Source organism: Egretta garzetta, unplaced genomic scaffold, assembly GCF_000687185.1.
Source record: "Egretta garzetta isolate BGI_Z169 unplaced genomic scaffold, ASM68718v1 scaffold14, whole genome shotgun sequence".
In the NCBI taxonomy this organism is placed as follows: domain Eukaryota; kingdom Metazoa; phylum Chordata; class Aves; order Pelecaniformes; family Ardeidae; genus Egretta; species Egretta garzetta.
Window position 1 is genome coordinate 1335964 of NW_009259588.1, and position 21691 is coordinate 1357654.

Here is a 21691-nt window from a genome sequence, read left to right on the forward strand (position 1 = left end):
CTCTCTGAATAACCTGTATCATCTTCTCCAGCATCCTGCTCAGGGCCCATAATGTGATACCAGTAATGATTATCTGTTTGTTGTTCCTGTACTCTTCTTTTTACTCCCTTCTGACTGATCATTTTGGTTGCCCAGCTTGAGATCTATCAAGAGACTGAAGGCTCGTACAGTGAATACTTCGCATTTTTCTGGAAACGAGGTGCCTACTCACAAAGCAGACATGTTAAAAATAGTAGCATTTAAAAATCACCAGTCACTTCTGGTGGAGACCCCCTCCAGCTGGGAATAGAAATTGTTGTATGAGCAAAAACATGGAAATTATTAGTCTTCCCCCTTCAGCCGTCTCTTAAGTTCTTAGTTCCTGCCTTGAGTTTTGGTATTGTCATTGAAATTAGCATAACATGAAGCTGATTAACTCTGCTGTATCCCAGAGTCGCAAGCAGCTCCCATTTTTTCTTTCTCTTAAGGAGAGATAAAGTTCCCACACTTTTTATGGCTTGGGAAAGTATCAAACCAGAATAGGAGGCATGCAAAGTAGAAGAGCTGGGAGATGTCTGGGACTCAAACAGGACTGGCAGGTAACAAGACAGGCTATGGAGAGGCCTTTGTTTTTTCTGTTTTACTTGAGTTGCTGGAGGGCTCTTTATCTGGTGTCTTTCTCCAAAATTTCTCCCTCAGCTGAACTGGCAGCGCATGTGTGGAATTCAGCTCACCCGAAAGAAGCTCAGCCACGAGCAGCTGTTCAGTCACCCTCTTCACATGATCACCAGATGAGTCTGTCTCATGGAATTTGTGTCCCATCTTTAAAAATAAATACAACACAAATAAATGGAGTCTTGACTATAGTCACCAGCCCTGACCCACACGCAGATGTGACTATGCTTGAGTCAACAGCTACAAGGTCAGCAGGCTGCAGTTTCAAAGAGGCCCTAGACACACAGGTTACAGGCAGGAATGGTGGGAAGGTGCTGAGGAACGGCTAGGGCAATGAAATGATCTACAAGATGGCTTGCAGGAAGACCAGCTCCTAAGGGAGACCTCCTGATGTCCCCAGGGTCGCTGCAGGTGGCTTGTTGTGAGCACAGGGTCTGGCTTCAACCTGCATCAAAGCAGCATGTAGTGCTTAGGGGATCTACTTCCGTGCCAAGAGTTGGGTAGCACGGGACCAGACAGACAAGCCCCACAGACTCGGCTTAGGGCTCCTTCAGGATAACTGCAAGCAGCCATCTGATTTTTCCCTGATGGACTGGGAGTCACTAGCTCCCTCTGCTAACCATGGCAGGCAGCAAAGGAGCTGAGTACAGGGTAAACCACAAAGAGCCAGAATTCAACACCCTCAGACAGTAAACCCTTCCCAGCTACACTGGTGAACCAGAGGTGGAAGCTGCAGAGACCTGCACTGACCCCACAGCGTGGCACAGCCTGGATTATTCCACCACACTGGGGTGGGGAGGATGGGGGTGAGGGTAGAGGGGATGTTTTAGTTGGGTCTCAGGCAAAATTAAGTTTCCCCACATGCTGGGGCTGACCAGAACATGCAAAGTTCTGCAGTTTCAGACACCTCCGCTCCCGTGCTCCGAGGTAGCTGCCTCTAGGGCAGGCTTTGCTTTGAGAAGCCTTTCCCTGATTCCCCAGCAGCAAACTCCATCACTCACTGTGCTGGTACGTCTGAACTGGCAGGGTAAGTGACCTGCGTGTCAAGAAGAGAGACTCCCGTGCTGCCGGGTACTAGATCAGTGACTTGGGCTGGCTCCGCGTTACAGCTGAGCTATGACCTCGTTCTCCCACCTCACCTGCCATTTCCACGTAATTGCTTTTGGACAGATGGTAAGATAGCAGCGTGGTTATGTGACTAGCAGCTTGGCTTTCTTCCCACTCCCCCCAAAAGAAATCTGCTTCAGGTTGTACAGAGATAGCTTATTTTTTATCTGCCCTGCTTCCCTTCGAGCACTACAAACCAGTTTACACAGAAACTGATTGCTTCAACAACTGGTGAACTTCTCTGGCTGAGGACTACTTAGAATCATAGAATCATTTAGGTTGGAAAAGACCTTTAAGATCATCAAGCCCACCTGTTAGCCTAGCACCTCCAAGCCCACCACTAAACCATGTCCCTAAATGCCACATCTAAATGTCTTTTAAATACCTCCAGGGATGGGGACTCAGCCACTTCCCTGGGCAGCCCGTTCCACTGTCTGTGAAGAAAGTTTTCCCACTATCCAATCTAAACCTCCCCTGGCACAACTTGAGGGCATTTCCTCTCGTCCTATCACCCATTACTTGGGAGGAGAGACCAACACCCACGTTGCTACAGTTGTAGAGTGCAACTCCTCTCAGTTGCAGAGTGCAATAAGGTCTCCCCTCAGCCTCCATTTCTCCAGGCTACAAACAGTTCCTTCAGCCGCTCCTCATCAAACTTGTGCTCCAGACCCCTCAACCAGCTTCATGCCCTTCACTGGACATGCTCCAGCTCCTCAATGTCTTTCTTGTGGGCAGGGGCCCAAAACCGAACATAATCTTCGAGGTGCGGCCTCACCAGCACTAAGTACAGGGGCACGATCACTTCCCTGCTCCTGCTGGCCACACTATTTGATACAAACCAGGATGCTGTTGGCCATCTTGGCCACCTGGGCACACTGCTGGCTCATATTCAGCCGGCTGTCAACCAGCATCCCCAGGCCCTTCTCCACCAGGCAGCTTTCCAGCCGCTCTTACCCAAGGTCGTAGTGTTGCATAGGGTTGTTGTGACCCAAGTGCAGGATCCGGCACAACTGGCCCCAGCCCATGGATCCAGGCTGTCCAGGTCCCTCTGTGGAGCTTACTTACACCTTGTGTCTCTTGATGTGCAAGTGGGCAGGGCTAGACCAAAGCACATGTATGATTGCTGTTGTCAGGATAACACAAAAATGCACGTGCAATGCCACAACAGGCAGACATGCAGGGATCCTGCTCTATGTTACTGGCAGAGCCCCTCCTGGTAAGAAACACAAGCAGGGCCAGACTCGATAGCAGAGCCAGGCAGAAATGCATGGCATTTTGACTGTCTGAAATTGTTCCTTTCAGGCCTGTGTTCCCGAGAGGGGTTGTTAAAAACATGATTTCCTTCAGTAGTTCCAGCTGTTCAGGTGTAGGTCATCTTAAAGGGCTTGTTTTCTGAAAATGTTGTTAAATGTTTTGGGTTTTTTTAGTAAGATTTCCATGTGGCCTTCTTTTTGCTCTGAAGTCTGCACATGTTAAGGGCATCACGAACCTAAGTTACTGTGAGCAGCAGAATTCCTTCCCCCCTCCTTTATTTCTAAGGTCATACAATATACATAAGCTTAAACCACATCGAGATACTTCTTATATTTTGGCATCCTTCACTATAATAACCAATGCCTAACAAATGCACAGATATCCTCATGTTGCTTTCAACTCTCAACCCTCTGTCTATTCTAATAGAAAAAATAAGGTAAAAGGACCTAGCAGAATTGTAACTAGCCACGTACAGGCACGAAGGTAATATTAAGGCCTCCATATTTTACTATTTTCTCACAGTGAAGAAGTTTATGCCAAAAATTGAAAGGCACCTATAAGCAAAGCAAAACCACTACAGCCACAGGGTAGAACTCTCAAAGCCAATAAATCTCGTTTTCATTTAGCTCTTTCCTAGAATTGTATACATTTGTTTGTTTTTTTGTTTTTTTGTTTTTTTTTTTTTAAATTGCAGATTGCCTGAGCTGCTTTAGTTGCATTTGGATAGGGATAAGTATGTACTAGACCCTGTCTGTGTCATCTGTCTTGCTCATAACACTCAGATGGAAAAACTACCTCCTACAGCTAGGATAAACTCCATTCAGCTGGCATGAAGATAAGCAACAGCCTTACATTCAAAGGACTGTCATGGAAGAGTCAGCATCCTGATAAAGGGAGAAGGTACTCTGGGAACCAGAAGCTATGTGAGGAAGTGCATACATAGCTGTGTTCCTGCAGAGGAGTTTGGAATTCAACGGCAAGAGAAGACGACAACCAGCGATTACACGCAGGGGAGGCAGCAGCTCATCCTCCTCTACAGAGTACATGCGGCACAAAGGTTTTTCCCCAAGGGAGCATTTTGACTTAGAATTTCCAGATCTGTCCTTCAAATAGGCAATAGACAATTGCAATAAATACAAAGCATATGTACATGCGCGTAGCCCTTACAGGTCTGCTCATCCATTAACATCCCCCAGCCTTCCAGCCCAAATGGCCAGGAACTCATTTTCAACAGGCTTTTGAAGTAGTTATCTATAATTTGCTTCCACACAACATGTGTTTACTTTGCAAAATCAAACTCATGCTTAGAACCCGGAGCAAAACACAGCAGGCCCACGGAAAAAAACTAGATGTGTACATTATAGAGAAATGATGGAAAGTAGTTCTACAAGTAAAAATTACAGTAGTCCATTTTGTGTACAGCTTCCTTGAAGCTACATGAATGTTATAACCAAAGCCCTTTTCATTCTTACCTCTTTTGTCAAGAGAAGGGAAAATAAACCTAGTTCACTGCTAGAGGAATAAAGACAGGGCCATAAATACTTACCATGCATCACAGTTATGGAAAACAACATCTCTGAAAGCAGATGATGATCTTCCTTATAGCTCAGTAATGCAAAAAGGCTAAGTATTCTCAAAGCTGCTTTTTTTTTTTTTTTTCTGAGCAATTTAGAGGTTTACCATTGCCAATTACGATCTCAAGTTGAAAGGATGCTGGAGGACAGGAAGAGACTACAGTAAGGAGAAATCTCGGCTGCAGTTTTGCTAAAACCTGGTCAGGAATGGGAGAATAAAGTAGAATTTGGCAACTCAACTGCAGAGCACTCTCTCATTATTCTGTTCAAGACATCCGGTTTTCACCACCTCTGCTGTAAAACATTTTGATCAAAACTATGTTTTTGGTCGATGAAGTAGCGAATAGGTCTTTCAGTGCAATTCCCTATCTGAGGAGGATTTTGTTAGCAATTGGCTGAGCCAATTCCTACTCACAATAACAGCTGCGAACCCTGCTGAGGGCATCTGTTGGGTAGTTAATACTTGTTGGGAAGTATCTCCCTTTAAGTGTGTTTTGTTTACAAAAGGAATTCCTACGCTTTTTAACACAATGTTAAAGATACTGCGCCTCCTGTTTGTTTACATATAATGTTCAATCCATGTTGTCTTTGTTCACTCGTACTGTTTTCCTCCCCACAGGGGGCTAAGACATTGAAGGGCTTTTTTGATTGCCTTCAAGTTTCAGTTCAGTTATAATAATAACAGCCTAGATACAGAAAGGTTATTAAATGAAGTATAGCAAGAGACTGCTGGCCCAATTCTTTCCTTCCTTGTCAGCAAAAATAAGGAGAAACTCCACAGAAGCTAAAATTCAAATGGATGTCAGAGCAAGCAGGACCTACAAGAACAGCTTCAGCAACAGCACTGAGAGCAGAACAGCCGCCTCTCCTCCCCTGGCTGTCACTTTTTAAGGAGCCCTGTCTGCCCAGACTCTACTGCCCCTTCGCACGTACTCCGCACTCAATTCCTTTGCCCTGCAGGGGCTGCTGGAACCACATTAATACTCTGGGACACGTGCAGGGATACAAGCATGAAACAGATGGAAGCCTCTTTCAAGTTATCTCACCAATGTAAACCCCAGGGATAGAGCTCTGCAAAGTGGGAAAAGAGGTCACGTCAGAGTATCTTTGTTAACAGCGTGTCTCCAAAGCCTCCAAGGACGTCTATACCGTCATTTAAAGAGTAAGCCCTTCCCCAAGCCTGACTCACCATCATTCATGTGGTAAATTTGCAAACAAAGGTTGTTCAGGCATGAACATCCCCAACCTCCAGCGACGAAGGCACCCTCTAGCACATCCTGTATGAGCAAGGCAGAGGTGCACATCAGCGTAGGGATGGAGGATGATCCCAGGAACGCAGTGCCTAGCTCACCAGCAGAAGATCCAAGGCTGATTCTTCCTCAAAGTAACCTGCGTGCCTCAAGACAGCAGTAAGGTTGCAGAGGAGTACGGAGACCATACTGCTTAGGCCTACTCTCTTAACATGCACAAACGGGCATATAAGTAAGAGCAGTATGTAAGGAAACCATCTCTTTGTCTACAGAAGTTGACCCCCGTGACTAACAGCTGTTTAACTACATACGTTCATATTAAAATTACTGCTTGAATACCTGCAGAACCAGTATCTGGTCTGAAAAGGTTCCTGACTGCAGAGTTCCCTCTTGCAGATATGTTTTAAAAGAAGCCTGAGAAACGTTTGGGCTCATGCTGTCTTTGTGGACACAGGGTAGGAAGGCATTTATAATACAAGTTGGCTCAAGTGGATGCTGCTCGTCAAGATAATACACACTTCCTATGTGTATACAAAAGCGATGGCATGTTTGTGGACAACCACTCAGAAATTTGAGGAAGAAAACAGGAGATACCACACAGCTGAACTCTGAATGGTATATGTCAGCAAAGCCCGGTTTGAACATAAAAACACTTGTTGTAAATACTCACAGTCTCGGAAGAGGGCTACAGATTTAATGTTAAGTATGCAAGAATTTAATTTTGGCTTCCATTTGCAAACTAATACCTTGTGCAGTAAGATGTTTTCCAGCAGATACGTGAACATGTAAGTTTAGAATTGCAGCAGAAGAAACCAGTCTAATAATCACCAGTACTCCTTTTTTTTTTCCAGAATCTCTCCTTTTTCCTGTGTTCTTCCATCAAGCTGCATAGGAAATCTAGCAGATGTTTAGCTCATATGCATATTAAACATGGTCCAAATAGGTCAGTATTGTTACGCATATTACTTTAGTGAAGATGTATTTCCCATTCACATCTTGCTCCTCCATCCTATCCCAATTCTGAAATTGTTTTCCAAGAGACGTGATTACCATTTCAGAAATACATATCTGACATAGCAGCTCACAGAAGTAAACATTTATTTAATACCAAATAAAACTAAGCTCCTTCTGGGCGTAACTTGCAGATCCAAGGCCTAAATCTATGTTTCTGTAAGCTGACCTGGTGCTCCAGACTTACTCCTGACATATACTGATGTGAAATGACAACAGAATGAGATTCTTACAAAATAATTTATTCACCTGCACACCAGACATGTTCCCATTCTAGTCTGAGAGCCAGGGACTGTGATGGTACTGAGCTTACTTTGTACTGAAATCCACAATACATTAAAGCTTTCTACTGAAAGATGTCATAGTACATAGCACTTAAATTCTGTATTGATATTGTTACCTGTAAACCACTGTAATTTGGTAGCGCGATCGCTTTACAGGGCTGTGGCTGAGTGATGTGAATTAATAGAAAGCAGACTTTCCTGGTACACATAGTTTTGCAGTGACCGAACCTCAAAAGCAAGGCAAGCCATCCGAATCAGACTTCCACAGTCTTCAAAATAAAAGGCTAGCTGAGACTAGACCTTTGATGTATATTGAAAACACTCTAAGCAAGCAGGCACTCCAGAAAATTGACTCCACTTCTGAAAGGCTTATTATCTGTGTGTAGGATCTATACATTTGCTGTCACACTAACATCACAGTCTTAATGCTGAGGATTAATATGCATACACTATAAGTTCTGTACACACAGATATGGCTGCATCGCATACAGCTGTATTACGGTAATGTTATCACTTTCATACTGCTCGTTTAATTTCTCATTTTTCTCATTTTCTGCCGAATGTCAAAGATGTGATGTGCAGATGAAGGATGACCAACTCTAAGCCTTTGCCCATCTACTGGATTTTATGCATGTGGGTGCAAGCTCACATTGTGTAAGATAAAAAGGTCTGAAGAAAAACATCATCAGTGTTTCAGAACAACTGCACTGTGGTGACTTTTCTTAATTGATTCAAAGAAATTACCACTTATTTGGGAAAAACAGAAAATTAAAGCAAATCAGCAACAAAAATATCACAGGGCTAAACTAAAAATATAAACCAAGGGTGTCTTGCCAAAACCACACAAAATGAAGAAAGGCTTCTGCTAGTGTGTAAGAACAGTGACATCTTGTGGGGGTTTTACAGAAATGAGTTTACAGAGGGACAGAGCAAACTAGTCTGCTACATTGTGTAATTAAAAAGAAGTACTACTTCAGTAGTTCATTTAATACATATACCATTAATAATATTTGGTAGAAATTAGGCTTTATTGCTTTTATAATGAGGAATGAAAATTAAAAAAAAAAAAAAAAAAAAAAGAGCAGACAAATAGCTAGTAAGAAAAACTTTCAAAACAAAAATCAGTGGAGTGGATTCCAAATAGCCCTGCAGCAGTTTCCTCTGCTCTCCCAGGAAGTAGTTACATTTATCACTTAAATATTACTCATCCAATATAATAATGACATATGGGCAAAGTTATAAGAGACTAAACATAGAATTACGTTGTAAAAGCATACAGTCAAACATAAAAATGACATCCATATTAAGTGTTTTTAAAAAACACACACATAAATATTTAATAAATAAAGCATGGACAATTATGCTGTCCCTTTCCACTGATTAACAGACTATGCCAAATTCGTTATACATACTTCTTGAGAAAGCAAAGTTATATCACAATGGAAAACTAAAATAATATATCCTATTTTCCAGTACAGTATGCAAGATTTGGACCCTTCAGATTGCATCAGGGTATATGAGTTCCTGGAACAGATCTTCAACCACTGTGAAGTGTCATAACTCAGCCAAGATATTCAACTCTGACAGTTTGCAACAAGCAAGAATGTTTTGATTTTTTTTTTTTTTTAAACAAGTTTGCACCCAAACTAAGTTATAAAAACATAAAATTTACAACTTGGAAGATGATAGATTTTTCCTACCATAATGTTCATGTGTTTGTCTTACTTTCTTTTACCTGAGTAACCTAAGTAAACAGATTACAAGGCAATTTAAACATATTAGCTAATACAAGGTTTACTGGACTTCTCATATATAGAAATGTACTTTGACACTATTTGCAGTTTTACAAATACAAAATGAATAAGAATTTTAAAACATATTTACTGAGCAGCCATGTCTTCGATATCTGTACAGATCAATAGGTGCAGTGGAATTATGTACAGAATTTATCATTTAATTTTTAAACAGCTTTTGTGCAACCTGGCTGTAATGTGCATTTAAAGAACTGCTGTCAACATCACAGATTTGTAATATTTACTGGTGCCAGAGATGGAGAGTACAGAATAGGACAACAGCTCCTAAAATAATACTGTGCTATGCAGACATCTGTACATAATTCAAATAGTGCATATTACTCAATGTCTGATGAGGAATAATAGTTAGCTGCTAATACAGACACGAGTGTTTACAGGTATTAAGTTTGTTACAGTAAGTATGGACGAATGAACTTTTCCATAGATAAACATTAAAGGAAACGACTTGAATTAGGAAGTTATGTAATAATTAAAGAAGGGAAGTTATGTAATAAAAAAACTTTCAATTTAACTTGCAGAAGATTAGTACAGTAGGAAAAAATCCTTTACAGTAGCAATGAAAACATTCAGAAGCATTGTCAAATCAAAGATAATTCAGTTTTATTTTATAATCATAGCAACTGAAAGTAAAAAAAAAAAAAATAATTTAGTTTATCTCTGATAGTCTTGTTAGCGTTCTTCTGTGTTACTGTACCTGTCAGATGTTTCCTCCTCTTTTTGTGCTCTATTCACTCTATCACTTTTGATTTTTTATTTATTTATTTGTTTAAATTTCTTTAGTCCAACATAAATCCACAGACACTAAAGCCCAGTGAATGTGCAATTTGCAGACTGGTGTGAGTGAAAAACCATCGGAATATAACTACTTCTACGAGGTAAGCTTGGAGTAACTTGGAGGAGAAAATTTGCGCTTCAAGTACTTGAGAATGTAAAGTGGAAGACAGCTTACAACAGTGATTGCTGACACTTTCCACAGGAAGGTCACAGTTGTGATAAAGGCAACATCTGCAGAAACAAAGAGGGAAAATAAGTAATGGGAGCTTATAACATGGAAACTGGAACTTCCACAGTGCAAAGTCACTAAAACTCTCTTAATTGTTTGCTTATGCTATTGTTCAAGATCATGCAAAATTAAAAAAAAAAAAAAAAAGGCAACAAAACAACAGAAAGAGAAAGTTAGCCTCAACATTTTGTTTTTGCCAACTATTTTCTTTACACAGGAGCTTCAGAGTTCCTTTATGGTCCTTAGACTGTTTTGCAGCACAAAATAATTTTAGGGGAAACAGAATTTCAGTTTAAAAGCATGACTTTCTCATAAGTTAAGCCAGCTTACTTTTCTAGAAGTAAAAATGATTTTTACACCCACTATGATACATGTTCCCAACCAGAAATTCTGCTACCACTTTGGATCGTTTATTCCATATTCAGATTATTTTTCTCTGAAACAGTCACAACAACTAGACTGAATGATTCTTAAAATCTCAGAGATTAAATTACAGTCCAAAAATTTAAAGGGAAAACAATATAGTGATATTGCCACAAAAGCTACAGTTAAAAGCTATTTTTTGTGACAAACATTAACAGGAATGGTGACACCCTACACTTGCTACTGAATTTTTTTGACCATATTTGCAATGGTCAGGTTGTACTTAATTATCACTGAAAGATCCCAGAACCCAGGTAACCTGAAGAATTGGGGTTTTTTTGCTTTTTTCCATTATTTACAAATGTGTGTGTTAAATAATGTACTACTCTCTAATGAATTTTTAAAGACTTGAAAAAAAAAAAAAACTTGAAAAGTTAAACTTCACCTACCTAAGAAAGCTCCAAAAGACACTCTGCCTATACCTGTTTCATAAAGAGGGAAAACGAAAACGAAAGGATACATTTACAGAAAATACAAAAGTTACATGAAAAAAAACCAGTAGGTTATCTACACAAAAAGGAAAGATTTTAACAGCATTAACCGGATTATTATTGCCTTTCACATGACAATTAGACTATTTTAAACAGCAATTAAACCAAAACATTTTGAAAATATAGAAGTTTTATATTTGGTCATGTTTTAAGGTTGTAAGTAGGTAGGCAGTTCCCTTATACTTGACTTCAAGGTATAATTTACTGTATGAACAACTTGATCAGAACTGTTCTAATGTGAATGAAAATTCACTTCAGAAAATGCAGTAAAGAAGAAACTGGCTGTCACCAATACTAAAGACTTACAGAGGTGAAGCAGCAAGTTCTGCTTTATGACATTCCTGGAAGTCTGGACTAAAGAACCAGTACCTGTATCTGTTCCTGTTTGTTCCTTTCATTTGTAATCTGGCTGTGGAGACTCAGGAATCAACCCAATAATCTCTACTAAAGAGTCTGTGCATCAGTGTCAGAGAAAAGAAAAAGGTACTATTGTAAACTTGAAATAATGTACAAGTACCAAGCCCAGCAGGGTTGTTTCTTCATTAGAATTTGACTCCTGAGAAATCTGGGAAGTAAAGGAACACCTGGGACAGGCAGCGAAGCATTTACTGATTAAAAAAATAATTATATAATGTAAATACACTACCCTAGTATTGGACATGTGGGATATGAGAGAGTGAAAGCAGACCTATGAGACTCCTAGAAACTACCAAGTAACATTTAATTCTGCTATGAGAAGTGACAACTGAAGGGCAACTCCTTACTTATCAGCTCCTAGAAAACAGAGGGAAGGAGCTGGATTCAACCCCCTCTGAGGTATAATCACAATTTTCATACATATATATTTCTGTAAAAGTTACATTTGTAAAATCACACTAAGATAGCTACTTTTACTGAAAGATAATTTGATATAAAAAAGAAATATGTAAAAATTTGATGCTCAGATCTTTGACTGCTAAGATTCGTAGTTAAAATGTACTCTTTCATCTTGTGACTATGAACAATCAGAACCTTAAGACACAGTATGGCATACTGCAATTTAATTCAAAGCAAGCTTAATATAAACTTAATATAATTGTGAAACGATGATTCTTATATAAAGTATCTATCCTAATAGCCTTCTGCCTCATTCTCTAGCAATACTTCACCTCTTGTGCATTGGATCTAATGAGGTCCACTTGGTCTGGCATACAAAATAATTCACCAACTCAGTGAAATAAACTGGTATTTTTAAATCATATCCTTTTCAATAGTGCAAATCTCAAAAGCCAATTTAAGGTGTGCAGTTTGGTCTCTTGAGATCAAATCAAGGATGGGAAAAGCATGCGTGGTTTGAGTAAAGTTTATCATCTAGAGAAGTGACACTAACAGGAACAAAGATTGTCAGACTCTAGGAGAAAAGGACAAGAGAATATTTTAACCCAACATTAATTAAGCCCAATTTCATCTCAGTTGTATTTCTTATGGAGAAAGTTGTATTTCACAAAGCATAATGTCATCTATTCTTAATAAAAAAATACTAAAAATATAAAGCACAGTTCTTTGCAAAAATACTTTTGCTATTACTCACCAAAGTATTCATTTAGAAATGCAAGAGAGGCCACATAGCAGCCAAGACTGAGGAATTCAGCCACCACCATTAACCAGTGCCACGTTCGTATGGTCAGTGCAACCATCAAGAGCTCAGTCAAGATTAGGGCGGTGAAGGAAATGGCAACGACATGTACAAATTCAGATTCAAAAAGCAGCAGGGCTCCATACATCAGAATACCACCTAGGAGAGGCACACAAAGTACACATGAAATTTCCATGTACCAGTTTTTAAAACTGCACACTGAACATCTGATTGCTTATTATGAAAACTTGCCCAGTAATTTTTTTTAATAAGGTAACATTGCTCTTTCTAAAAAGAAGTGATATTTACTGTACTTTGTGCATGTGAGATAAAACAACCAAATTAAAGCTGTAAAGAAATAAAACTACTAGAAAATTAAACACCTTTTAGTGCAATATATCTGATAAACTGTTAATTAACCTAATTTTGTCAAGTGCTACAAATAAATGAGATATTGTTGAAAGTGTAATTACTTTTAACTGATTACATAATTCAGATTTCTTCAACAGTACTTCTGTCATTCTATGAAAGAAAACTACTGTGTAAATATATGCAATGTGATAAGCACTCATTAAAATTTTTCTGGATTAGCATTTAATTAAAAACATGTCCTTTTTTAGGCGACATGCATCAATAAAAATACCAATCCACACTGTGTTTTGAATAGGCCTGGCACACTACAGGAATATCGATTTACGAGATAAACAGAAAGCAATATATATAACTGCTGATGAAATGTTAAGCTTTGGGAATTCAACCTGCAGCTGAAAAACAATATTGCTAATAGCAGACAAAAAATTCTCAATTCAGTAAAATTAGGACTCTCTCATACCTTGGTAAATACTGATTAAAACCCAGATGAGGAAGGTCTTAAATGACAAAGATCTTCCCTAAGGGAAACAAGTGAGAGGATGGTTAAACACGACTTCAAAAAAAAAAATCTACTCAGTTCATATATTTTTAATAGTTAATCACTAGAGAGACATTTCACAAGTAAAATAAGCAGTCTTTGAAGAACTATAAGCTAAAAAGCTTCTACTTGTTTTTATGATTCGTCATTGCAAACTTGTATAGAAATCACACAAAGTCTAAATTTGGTGGTAGGACAGTTAAGGCCTTGAACATACTTCATCTTGCAATGCTCTGGCTGGTTTTCAGAGGGATAATTACAGTAAAACAGGTTTATTTTTTATTTAAAATCGTTTTATGTCTGTTTTGTAAAACATAGTCTTCAAGAAAAATAGCATTATGTACCTACTGACCTAAACCTCAAGCAAAACCGTAGTTATTAGTCACTTTTAAATGTTGGATAAACTATTTGCATTCACAGGATAAGCATATGAGTAAGTTTTCAGCAAGTAACTATTACCAAATACATTTTAAATCTTCTTGTGATTGTGAATGTTCTAGACTGAAACGTATGCATAAATCAAAAAAAAAAATGCCGTACATGTGCATATGACACTTGCATTCTGTGAGGATACTGATGAAACGTGTCAGAATTGCAGAGTTGAAAGGATATACATTTAAAAGGCTAAAAAGGCAAATAAAACAGCCATTTTGGCACAAAAGAAGTGATCACTGGAACAGGGCAGAATGAGCACTTCACAAAGAAATGTGCATCATTGCTGCAGAAAGTGATGAATTAACTCTATTATTTCAGTATAAACTAAAACATTTTCTTGGATAGAGTTCATGGCAAGGTGCTAAGGACGTTTTCATAATTCAGTATATAGTCTAGAATGTTGGTAACAGACTGAACATATGGGAAAAAATTCTCGTTCAAGCACAAAAAAACATTAGTTTTTTTTCTCCTATGAGTGCCTACTCATTTTCCTTTGAGTACTGGACACTGCTTCCGCCTTCAACCATAGCTCCCAATTAGCGAAATTTGCAAAATAAGAATAAGATGAAGTTTTGGTTCCCCTTTATGGAACTAGCTTCTAATAAGTCACTCCTGAGCCTCTAGGGAATGCTGCACAACAGGCTGTGAATCACTTTCAGATGGAAGCAGGGAGTCCTCATACTTCCTTTCAAATTTTCATCAGCTTTTTTAGCTATAACTCCACAGGAGCCACAGTAACAGTAATACTGAATCAGTGTCTCCTCCAGGGTATGTGGCCACACCTGTCTCTCTGAACCTTGTTAATTCTCTCTTCTTCTTGCACCGGAGCAAGAGTCTGTCAATGACTTGTGCCAATATATCTTATTCTTTTAAAAATCTAAAAAGCATTTTCATCACTAGCATATCCCAGAATAGAAACCAATTCCTAGGAACACAATTATAATCCACATCAATGCGTGTTTGAGTAAGACTAGCTGAACAGCACTGGTAGAGATTTGCATTTAGAGTCCGTAATTTGAAAAATGATGTGCAGAAATACATAAGCTTCACAGTGTCATGACTAAGTCAGCATGATCATAAATTGTTGCAACAAACACTCACAGTAAGATTACCTCGTAATAGTGAAGTCAAATGTGGCACACAAATAACTTTTATGTGCTACTAATCCATAATCATTCACTGATCATCATCTGCCCCACACAATGGTCTGAACTGTACTCTCCAGTTTCTCCACATTCTTTTTCTTTCTTCTGAAGAGAAGTATTTGGGTTCTACTTATTTAATATTCATAGAGGTGCAGCATAAGCTGGGAAAGCCAGTGATTCAGCATCTCCAAGAACTGTCATTTAAGCCTAAACAAAAAAACTGTGCTTGTATTCATCTAGCCATCCTGAACAGTTTATGAGTATGGGTTAACTTCTATCTTTGGAAATAAGATGCTTCCAAGTTCCATCAACAAGTTTCCACAGTCAAGCTTACAACCGCCTTTAGCAGGTGTAAGGCCATGCTTTTTTGAGATTAATCATAGGCTGAAATCTCACAAAGAAATATTAAAAATTCTGAGGAGGAGAAAGAGAGAATCAAGATCTCCAAGAGATAACAAAAAATTGTCCCAGACTAACATAGCTAACAGCCAACTTAGTACAATTAAAAAGACAAAGGCTCTGAAATGTTTGGACCCTCTTCAAATACAGTCTGCTTTTGAACTTTTACACATCTTCAAAGAATCTACTATCCTTAAAAAGAGTATCTGCTTCTGCCTTGGATCATAACTTTTCTAGCTGACAGTTTACGATGGAGCAGAAGTACTTTTCAAAAAAAGTTACGAAAACAGAATCTTGATATTTGTTTCACTTTTGCAGGTAAAGAAATGATACACTTTAATTGTTTTGCAGGTATATGCAAACACACAGGAAGGAGTATCTACAGATGATCCAGTTAGCATATAGCAGTTATTGATATCTGTTATTTAAACAAAGTCAGCTTTTGGAGAGGTCAGTAGTAATTTCTGAGGACTGGCAGGGGGGGGGGGGACAGGGGGGGGGAGGGGGAGGCACAGGGGGGGAGAGGGGAAGAGGAAATCTGTAAATTAATCTACCAGTTAAAAAGGAAAAAGGAGCTGTGAAAAAATAAGCACAAATAACTCCAGATCAGAGATCCTGGGGCCAGAATGAAAACAGGTTTGACATCAACATACCTTCATGTTTGAATTATTTCAGTCCAACCACTGGTGACTTAACAAAGGTATTAATAAAACTAAGTGGAACATTTGGTACTATGGATTATTTTTGTAGTACAAAAGTATGCATTACATTAATTGTACATGTGTCTTGCATGAAATAACTTAACACAAAGATTGTAAGAATTCCCAGTTTCACACACCGGAGATTTCAGCTTTTGTTCACATCTGAGCACTGAGGACATTCATACCTTTGTGAGATCCTTATAAAGTTCTGGATATAGCAATGCCATTTCTGGCTTCACATCCTGATCCAATACTAGAGAGAAGACTGGAAACATAGTATATATGGTTGCATACCTAGGTGAAAAGAAAGCACATAAATTGACACTTATGTATGATAGGATTTTAAACTGATCTACTGAGATAAATTTTTTTTTTTGTGTAAGTGGAATTAAACTGGTTCTTCTACCCAGTACTGAGACAGCTTACCAATACAGCTTTATACATGCAACCTGCTCTTGTGCTTCTGGGAGCTGCCAGTCGTGAGAAGTTGCAGAGCTTTTATACATTCAAGACCAGTAAATATATTTATTTCTTATATATATGTCACCCGAGCTTATCGCCTGTTACCATACTCCCTGTGCACTTGTACTTTGGACAACCAGTTCAAAGACCTGTCATTTAAATTAATCCACATACGATGGCATGAAAACCAAAGAAAAAAAAAAGCACTATATTCCAGACATCAGCATATAGGTAGGTGGATGAACAAAAGTTTTAACAGCTCTGTAAGTGGCTTTGGATCTTAGTATGCACATGCCAGATGTATATTTTAGTATGTACTTTCCTAGAATTTAGCACAACTATTTACAAACAAACATTTTGGAAAGGTCTACTGCTTGCCTCTGCAGACTGTGGTATAATCAGACTGTGATTTGACTATGATTTAAGTTACTATTGATTTAAGTTGTTACTGTTTAGAAGGAGTATAAGCAGCAGCTTTTAGGACAAGAAGGGGCAGAAAGCAGGGACAAACACGAATATATGCATACCCCTCAGGTGTATGACTTGGGGAACTGTATTACTAAAGCAGCTTCTACCAACAATACCAGGGTGCTCCTAATCCTGCATACATTCACCTGAACGGAAATCTATGTGGCAGGCTTGGGTAGTGCACTCTCAGAGGAAATTTCATAGTCAGTAGCATCAGCTCCATTTTTAACAGAAAAATCTGTGATTCTCACTGAGGCTTGTATGGCAAACTGTTTAACAGCTTGAAACTGGTCTGGGAGATTTCCTCTACTGTTTTCACTCCATATATGAAAAAGGCTATATAATATCTTCTTCTACGGCTCTGCAGATCTCTCTCTTCAGAGAGCTAATAATGAGGCTTCCCCCCTCATATAGTGCATATTCAGCCTAGTTTGACTCTTCTCGTTCCAGGTTTTGGTAGCATACCGATGATACATGCATGAAAAACATGGCAGACAGCAACTATTTATTACCAGATACTGTATTTATTACCAGATATCGTAACTGTTGGTTTTGACTTACCCTACCATTAGGAATCCTTGGTACAAGGGAACAGATGCAAAATAGAAGACTGATGAAAATACAGCCTACAAAAAGCAGGTAATTATAAATATTTAATATCATTCTACATACAAAACATTACAACAAAGAAGAAAATAACAATACTAGTTGATTAAGATTTTGTGACATTTCAAAGAGAGAGACAGTGTTTTTAACTATTCAGAAAACAAAGTTTTAAATACCTGCATAGTTGAAATAATAAGGCCTCGGTGCATGACAAATTGACCAAGAGCTGCTGATCTTTTGTAACTGTTTCGACCATGTACCATCAGCAGCCTACCTATGTGTTTAAATTGTGTGATAGAAAAGTCAGCTGCTAGGGAAGCTTGTTTTCCCTCCTAGAACAAAAAACAAATATTCCAAATATGAAACACAGTGTAAAAGATATGTTTCAAATTTCAAAATTCTAAGCGATAGTTCATTTTAAAAGTCAAGTTTGCTTCTGCATCAGAAATCAACCCTGCAAAGAGACACAAAGAGACACATTTTTTGTACATAGTCTAAGATTGCAGTGGCTGTAACAAGTCTAATTGCCTACCCTGCTTCTTTCAGGTAAATGCTACAAAGTATAGTGTTTTCTGCTTTTCTTGCTTTTTATATTTAAAAAGATAAAGCAGAGGACATAGAAGCGAAGAAAAATATTAGTTCAAAGACCAAGCATTTTTATCATCTTACAGCATACTTTAATTAGAAATTATCAATTCACTACTGTTTAAGAATCAAGCTTCTGATCCCATGTTACTATACTACTATGTGGCACACATTTGACAATGAAACTGTTAACATTACCTTGCCTTCAATTCCAATTCCACAGTCTGCTGCTTGGATCATGCTGACATCATTTCCTCCATCACCTGGAAAATGTCACTGCAATATTCAGCTCTTCAGAGGTTTTACTCTCCTGGCCTTACAGTATTTTAGAAACTGCTTATATACCTTTAAATTCTTACAATTAATCTATGGATTATGATTAATTACTTCAGCAATCAAGACCTCTTCCTGTGGAATAAAGAAGATAACCACACCTTTCTCATGGAATGGCATCTTCTGCTACAGCTACATAATACCTGGCTGTTGATAAAGCAGCCTGGTTTTGTTTCAACTGTTTCTCAACGGTGCCATCTACTGCTTAAGCTTATTACAGATTTTAGCAAATGAAGATCATGCCAAGAGTTACCTATTGCACACGTGCGTTTTCCAGTGTGGTGCTGTAACAGTTTCACAATATGAGCTTTTTGGGTGGGAGAACATCGGCAGCACACTACAGCGGGACACTGACAAGCCAACTCTACAAATTCATGCTCATAATACTTCAGACAAACCTAAGGAAAAAATACTCACATTTACTTACGATTAAATACTACTACACGTAGTCTAACACAAAACCACAGTATAAAGAATTCTTTTATGAAGTTTTGCTTTCATAACATCCATCTGGGAGAAAAAAGACACGTTCTCTTTCTGTGGCTTTATTATTTTAAACTGACAGTCTCTTTCATCTAGAGAGCCAATGTGCTTTGGGGTTAAAAGAAGAGACAATACTAAAGCATGTCACATACAAATTCCGTTACCATACAGAAAACCAGAGAACCAATAACATTTGCTCATCTAGAATACATATCCTCTAAACTAGCACTCAGTGAAAAACAAAAGTATCTCCAAGGACAACTTAAAGTATGGGCAAATATTGGAAAAAAAGTTTAAGAGCATAAAGATACTGGTAGTTTATTTTTTGAACATAAGCATATATATAAATGTAATTTGACAGAAACCAAGTTCTTACCTCAAGTGAGTCCCCAGATATCACCAAGGCACAGTCATGCTTCCTCCTAAAGGCATTTAGTTCTAAGTGAGCCTCTCCTCGAGTGGCAACCTTCAATAAAAAACACTCACTTAAAAGATTTTGCTATATTCTTAAATAAATCAATCAGGTTTTGAGAACTCATACCCAGCTGGCCTTGGTTCTTCCAACAAATGCTTTATCCCAGTGCAAGCCCAATACCCATGGGATGTGACTGCAAGCTTCAAATCTTACGGAGTGAAAAAGTAAGCCTCAAACAAGGAAAATCTATGTAGCCAGCTTAACTGGTTCCTCAGCAAAGTAGACCAGGGCTAAAAAATTAGCAAATTAATGACATTAAAATACCTTAAGTTCAAGCTGACCTGAGTCTTTCCATCTTGGCAGGGCTAGAGAAAAAATAGACAAAAACCCCAAGCAAATGCCAAAACATTTATTTATTAACCAGTAAAATACGCAAAATGTTCATATTAATAGTTCCTTCAGCTTGAGTAAGTAGACACAAATTTCAAAAGGCACATAAAAATGCTCACTAATACAAAGCCTTTTGGATCTTGCATAAGTATGCAAGCAGGATCAAGTGGCATAATACAAAAGAACTACATCACACTTTCATCTATGTAATTATTGTTTCAGAAAGGCCCAACAGTGAAATGCAGAAAATAGCCAAAGGTTACCAAATAGATTTTGGTAGAACACAGAACATAAAAAATTTATGTTATAACCAGATTTTGAGGAGACGGGCAAGTTTTGAGGGTTTTTTTCCAACAGAAGATCAATGTATTTTAGAGCTAGCCTGGAAAACAAAGTTCCAAGCACAGAATGAAACACAAACTCTGATTACATTTCTAATTTTGGCTCTGTTAGCACTTTGATTAAATAGCATTTAAAATATATGAGTCTTAATTACACTGAACATGAAGTTTTGTCTTTGGCCCACTACTACCCAGAATCAGATGCAGTCCAAAGACCTTTCTCCCTCCAGATGGGCTCTACTACACATAAAATTTTAATTACATTAAAAAGCCCCTGCAAGCAGAAAAACCCCTACACATGCCCCAATTCAGAATTTCTTTCCTCCTTTTTCACAATTAAACATGTAAAGAGAAAGCTCCTTATCTGCCAACTATTAGGAACCCCAGATTGCATTGGCCCATTATAATCGTTCTGCATTACAGAGATTAAGAGATGTCAGCACTTGGCACAATTGCCCCCTACCTTTTACCTAACAGTTCTTTTTTTTTAAATTTGTAAATACCTCTAGAACAATATATCAGTTAATTTCATTACAAAATGAAGAAGCTGAGACTTCCAAGAATAAAAAGGAAGAGTGTTAAAACCAAAATTCATCTTTTTCAGAAGCCAAAGTAGTAAATAATTTTGTACTTACTAATTTTTAACTCAAATAGAAGCGTTAGAATGCTTGGTATTTTCTTACATTAATCCTGTAGTTATTTCTTTGCAACAAATAGAGCCACAGAAATAACTGTATAAATCCATTTTCTAACTAATTTAAAACTTTGCATACTCTAAGTTAACATAGTTTTATGCTGATCTTTTACTACCAGTTGAGGTAATGAAAATAAAAATCTGACTCAACTAAATAGATTTTGTTTGGGAAGACTTAATTTGTGGTGTTACAACATGGAAAGGTCAACAAAAATTGATCTGAAGTTTTATCAGAAGCATTAATAATTTAATTGCAAATAGTAGTCTGCAGGGCCTAATTTGCCATTCTGATGCTTCAGAAGAAACCACATTTACATGTAAATTATATTCATATAATTATTTCTGTAGGTGCAAGTGGTTCATTTAGAACAAAGACAGACATATTATGTCTGATCACACAGCATCAATCAATGTCTGGAAAATCTATTTTTGTTTGGCTTCAGTAGAGTTGAGCTATGCAAATATAACCAAAATGTACAGAAAAAGATATTCAGTTTACCTTTCTAACAATTATCTTCAACAGTCTGTTAATACAATGCAAATATATATCATGATATTAAAAAAAATTCTTATACTGATGTTGGCATCACAGTTTAATTCAGGATTAATTCTGCTTGAGTCTAAAGAATTCTATTAATGAAAATGCTAGAACAAGCAAGAACCACATTCAGATAGCCTAAATTCCTGGACAGTCTTTCCTACTGGCTCAGCACCTCACATAGACCCCTCCCCATCATTATTCAGAGGTACCTTACTATGTCCATTGTAGAAAGTGAAGAGTGTAAAACGTGTGTTGAACCTGGGTCACCCAAACATGGCTACAAACATTTCTGTAGTATATCAA

General features: G+C 38.1%; 1 protein-coding gene across 6 annotated transcripts in view; it reads right to left on the reverse strand.

The window, feature by feature from the left end:
* Nucleotides 1-8246: 8246 nt before the first annotated feature.
* Nucleotides 8247-21691, reverse strand: part of ATP9B (ATPase phospholipid transporting 9B (putative)) — a 171337-nt gene continuing 157892 nt past the window's right edge. For 3 of the 6 annotated variants that reach the window (XM_035893429.1, XM_035893430.1, XM_035893431.1), the window contains 10 exons: nt 19384-19473; nt 18778-18922; nt 18390-18454; nt 17783-17938; nt 17562-17626; nt 16256-16364; nt 13313-13370; nt 12436-12639; nt 10764-10796; nt 8247-9953 (listed from right to left, as the gene is read on the reverse strand). In XM_035893429.1, coding sequence (XP_035749322.1) covers nt 9817-9953; nt 10764-10796; nt 12436-12639; nt 13313-13370; nt 16256-16364; nt 17562-17626; nt 17783-17938; nt 18390-18454; nt 18778-18922; nt 19384-19473 — 1062 coding nt within the window. In that variant the 3' untranslated portion in view covers nt 8247-9816. The remainder of the gene's footprint in view (nt 9954-10763; nt 10797-12435; nt 12640-13312; nt 13371-16255; nt 16365-17561; nt 17627-17782; nt 17939-18389; nt 18455-18777; nt 18923-19383; nt 19474-21691) is intronic. The other 3 variants (XM_009637923.2, XM_035893427.1, XM_035893428.1) reach the window with 1 other exon arrangement.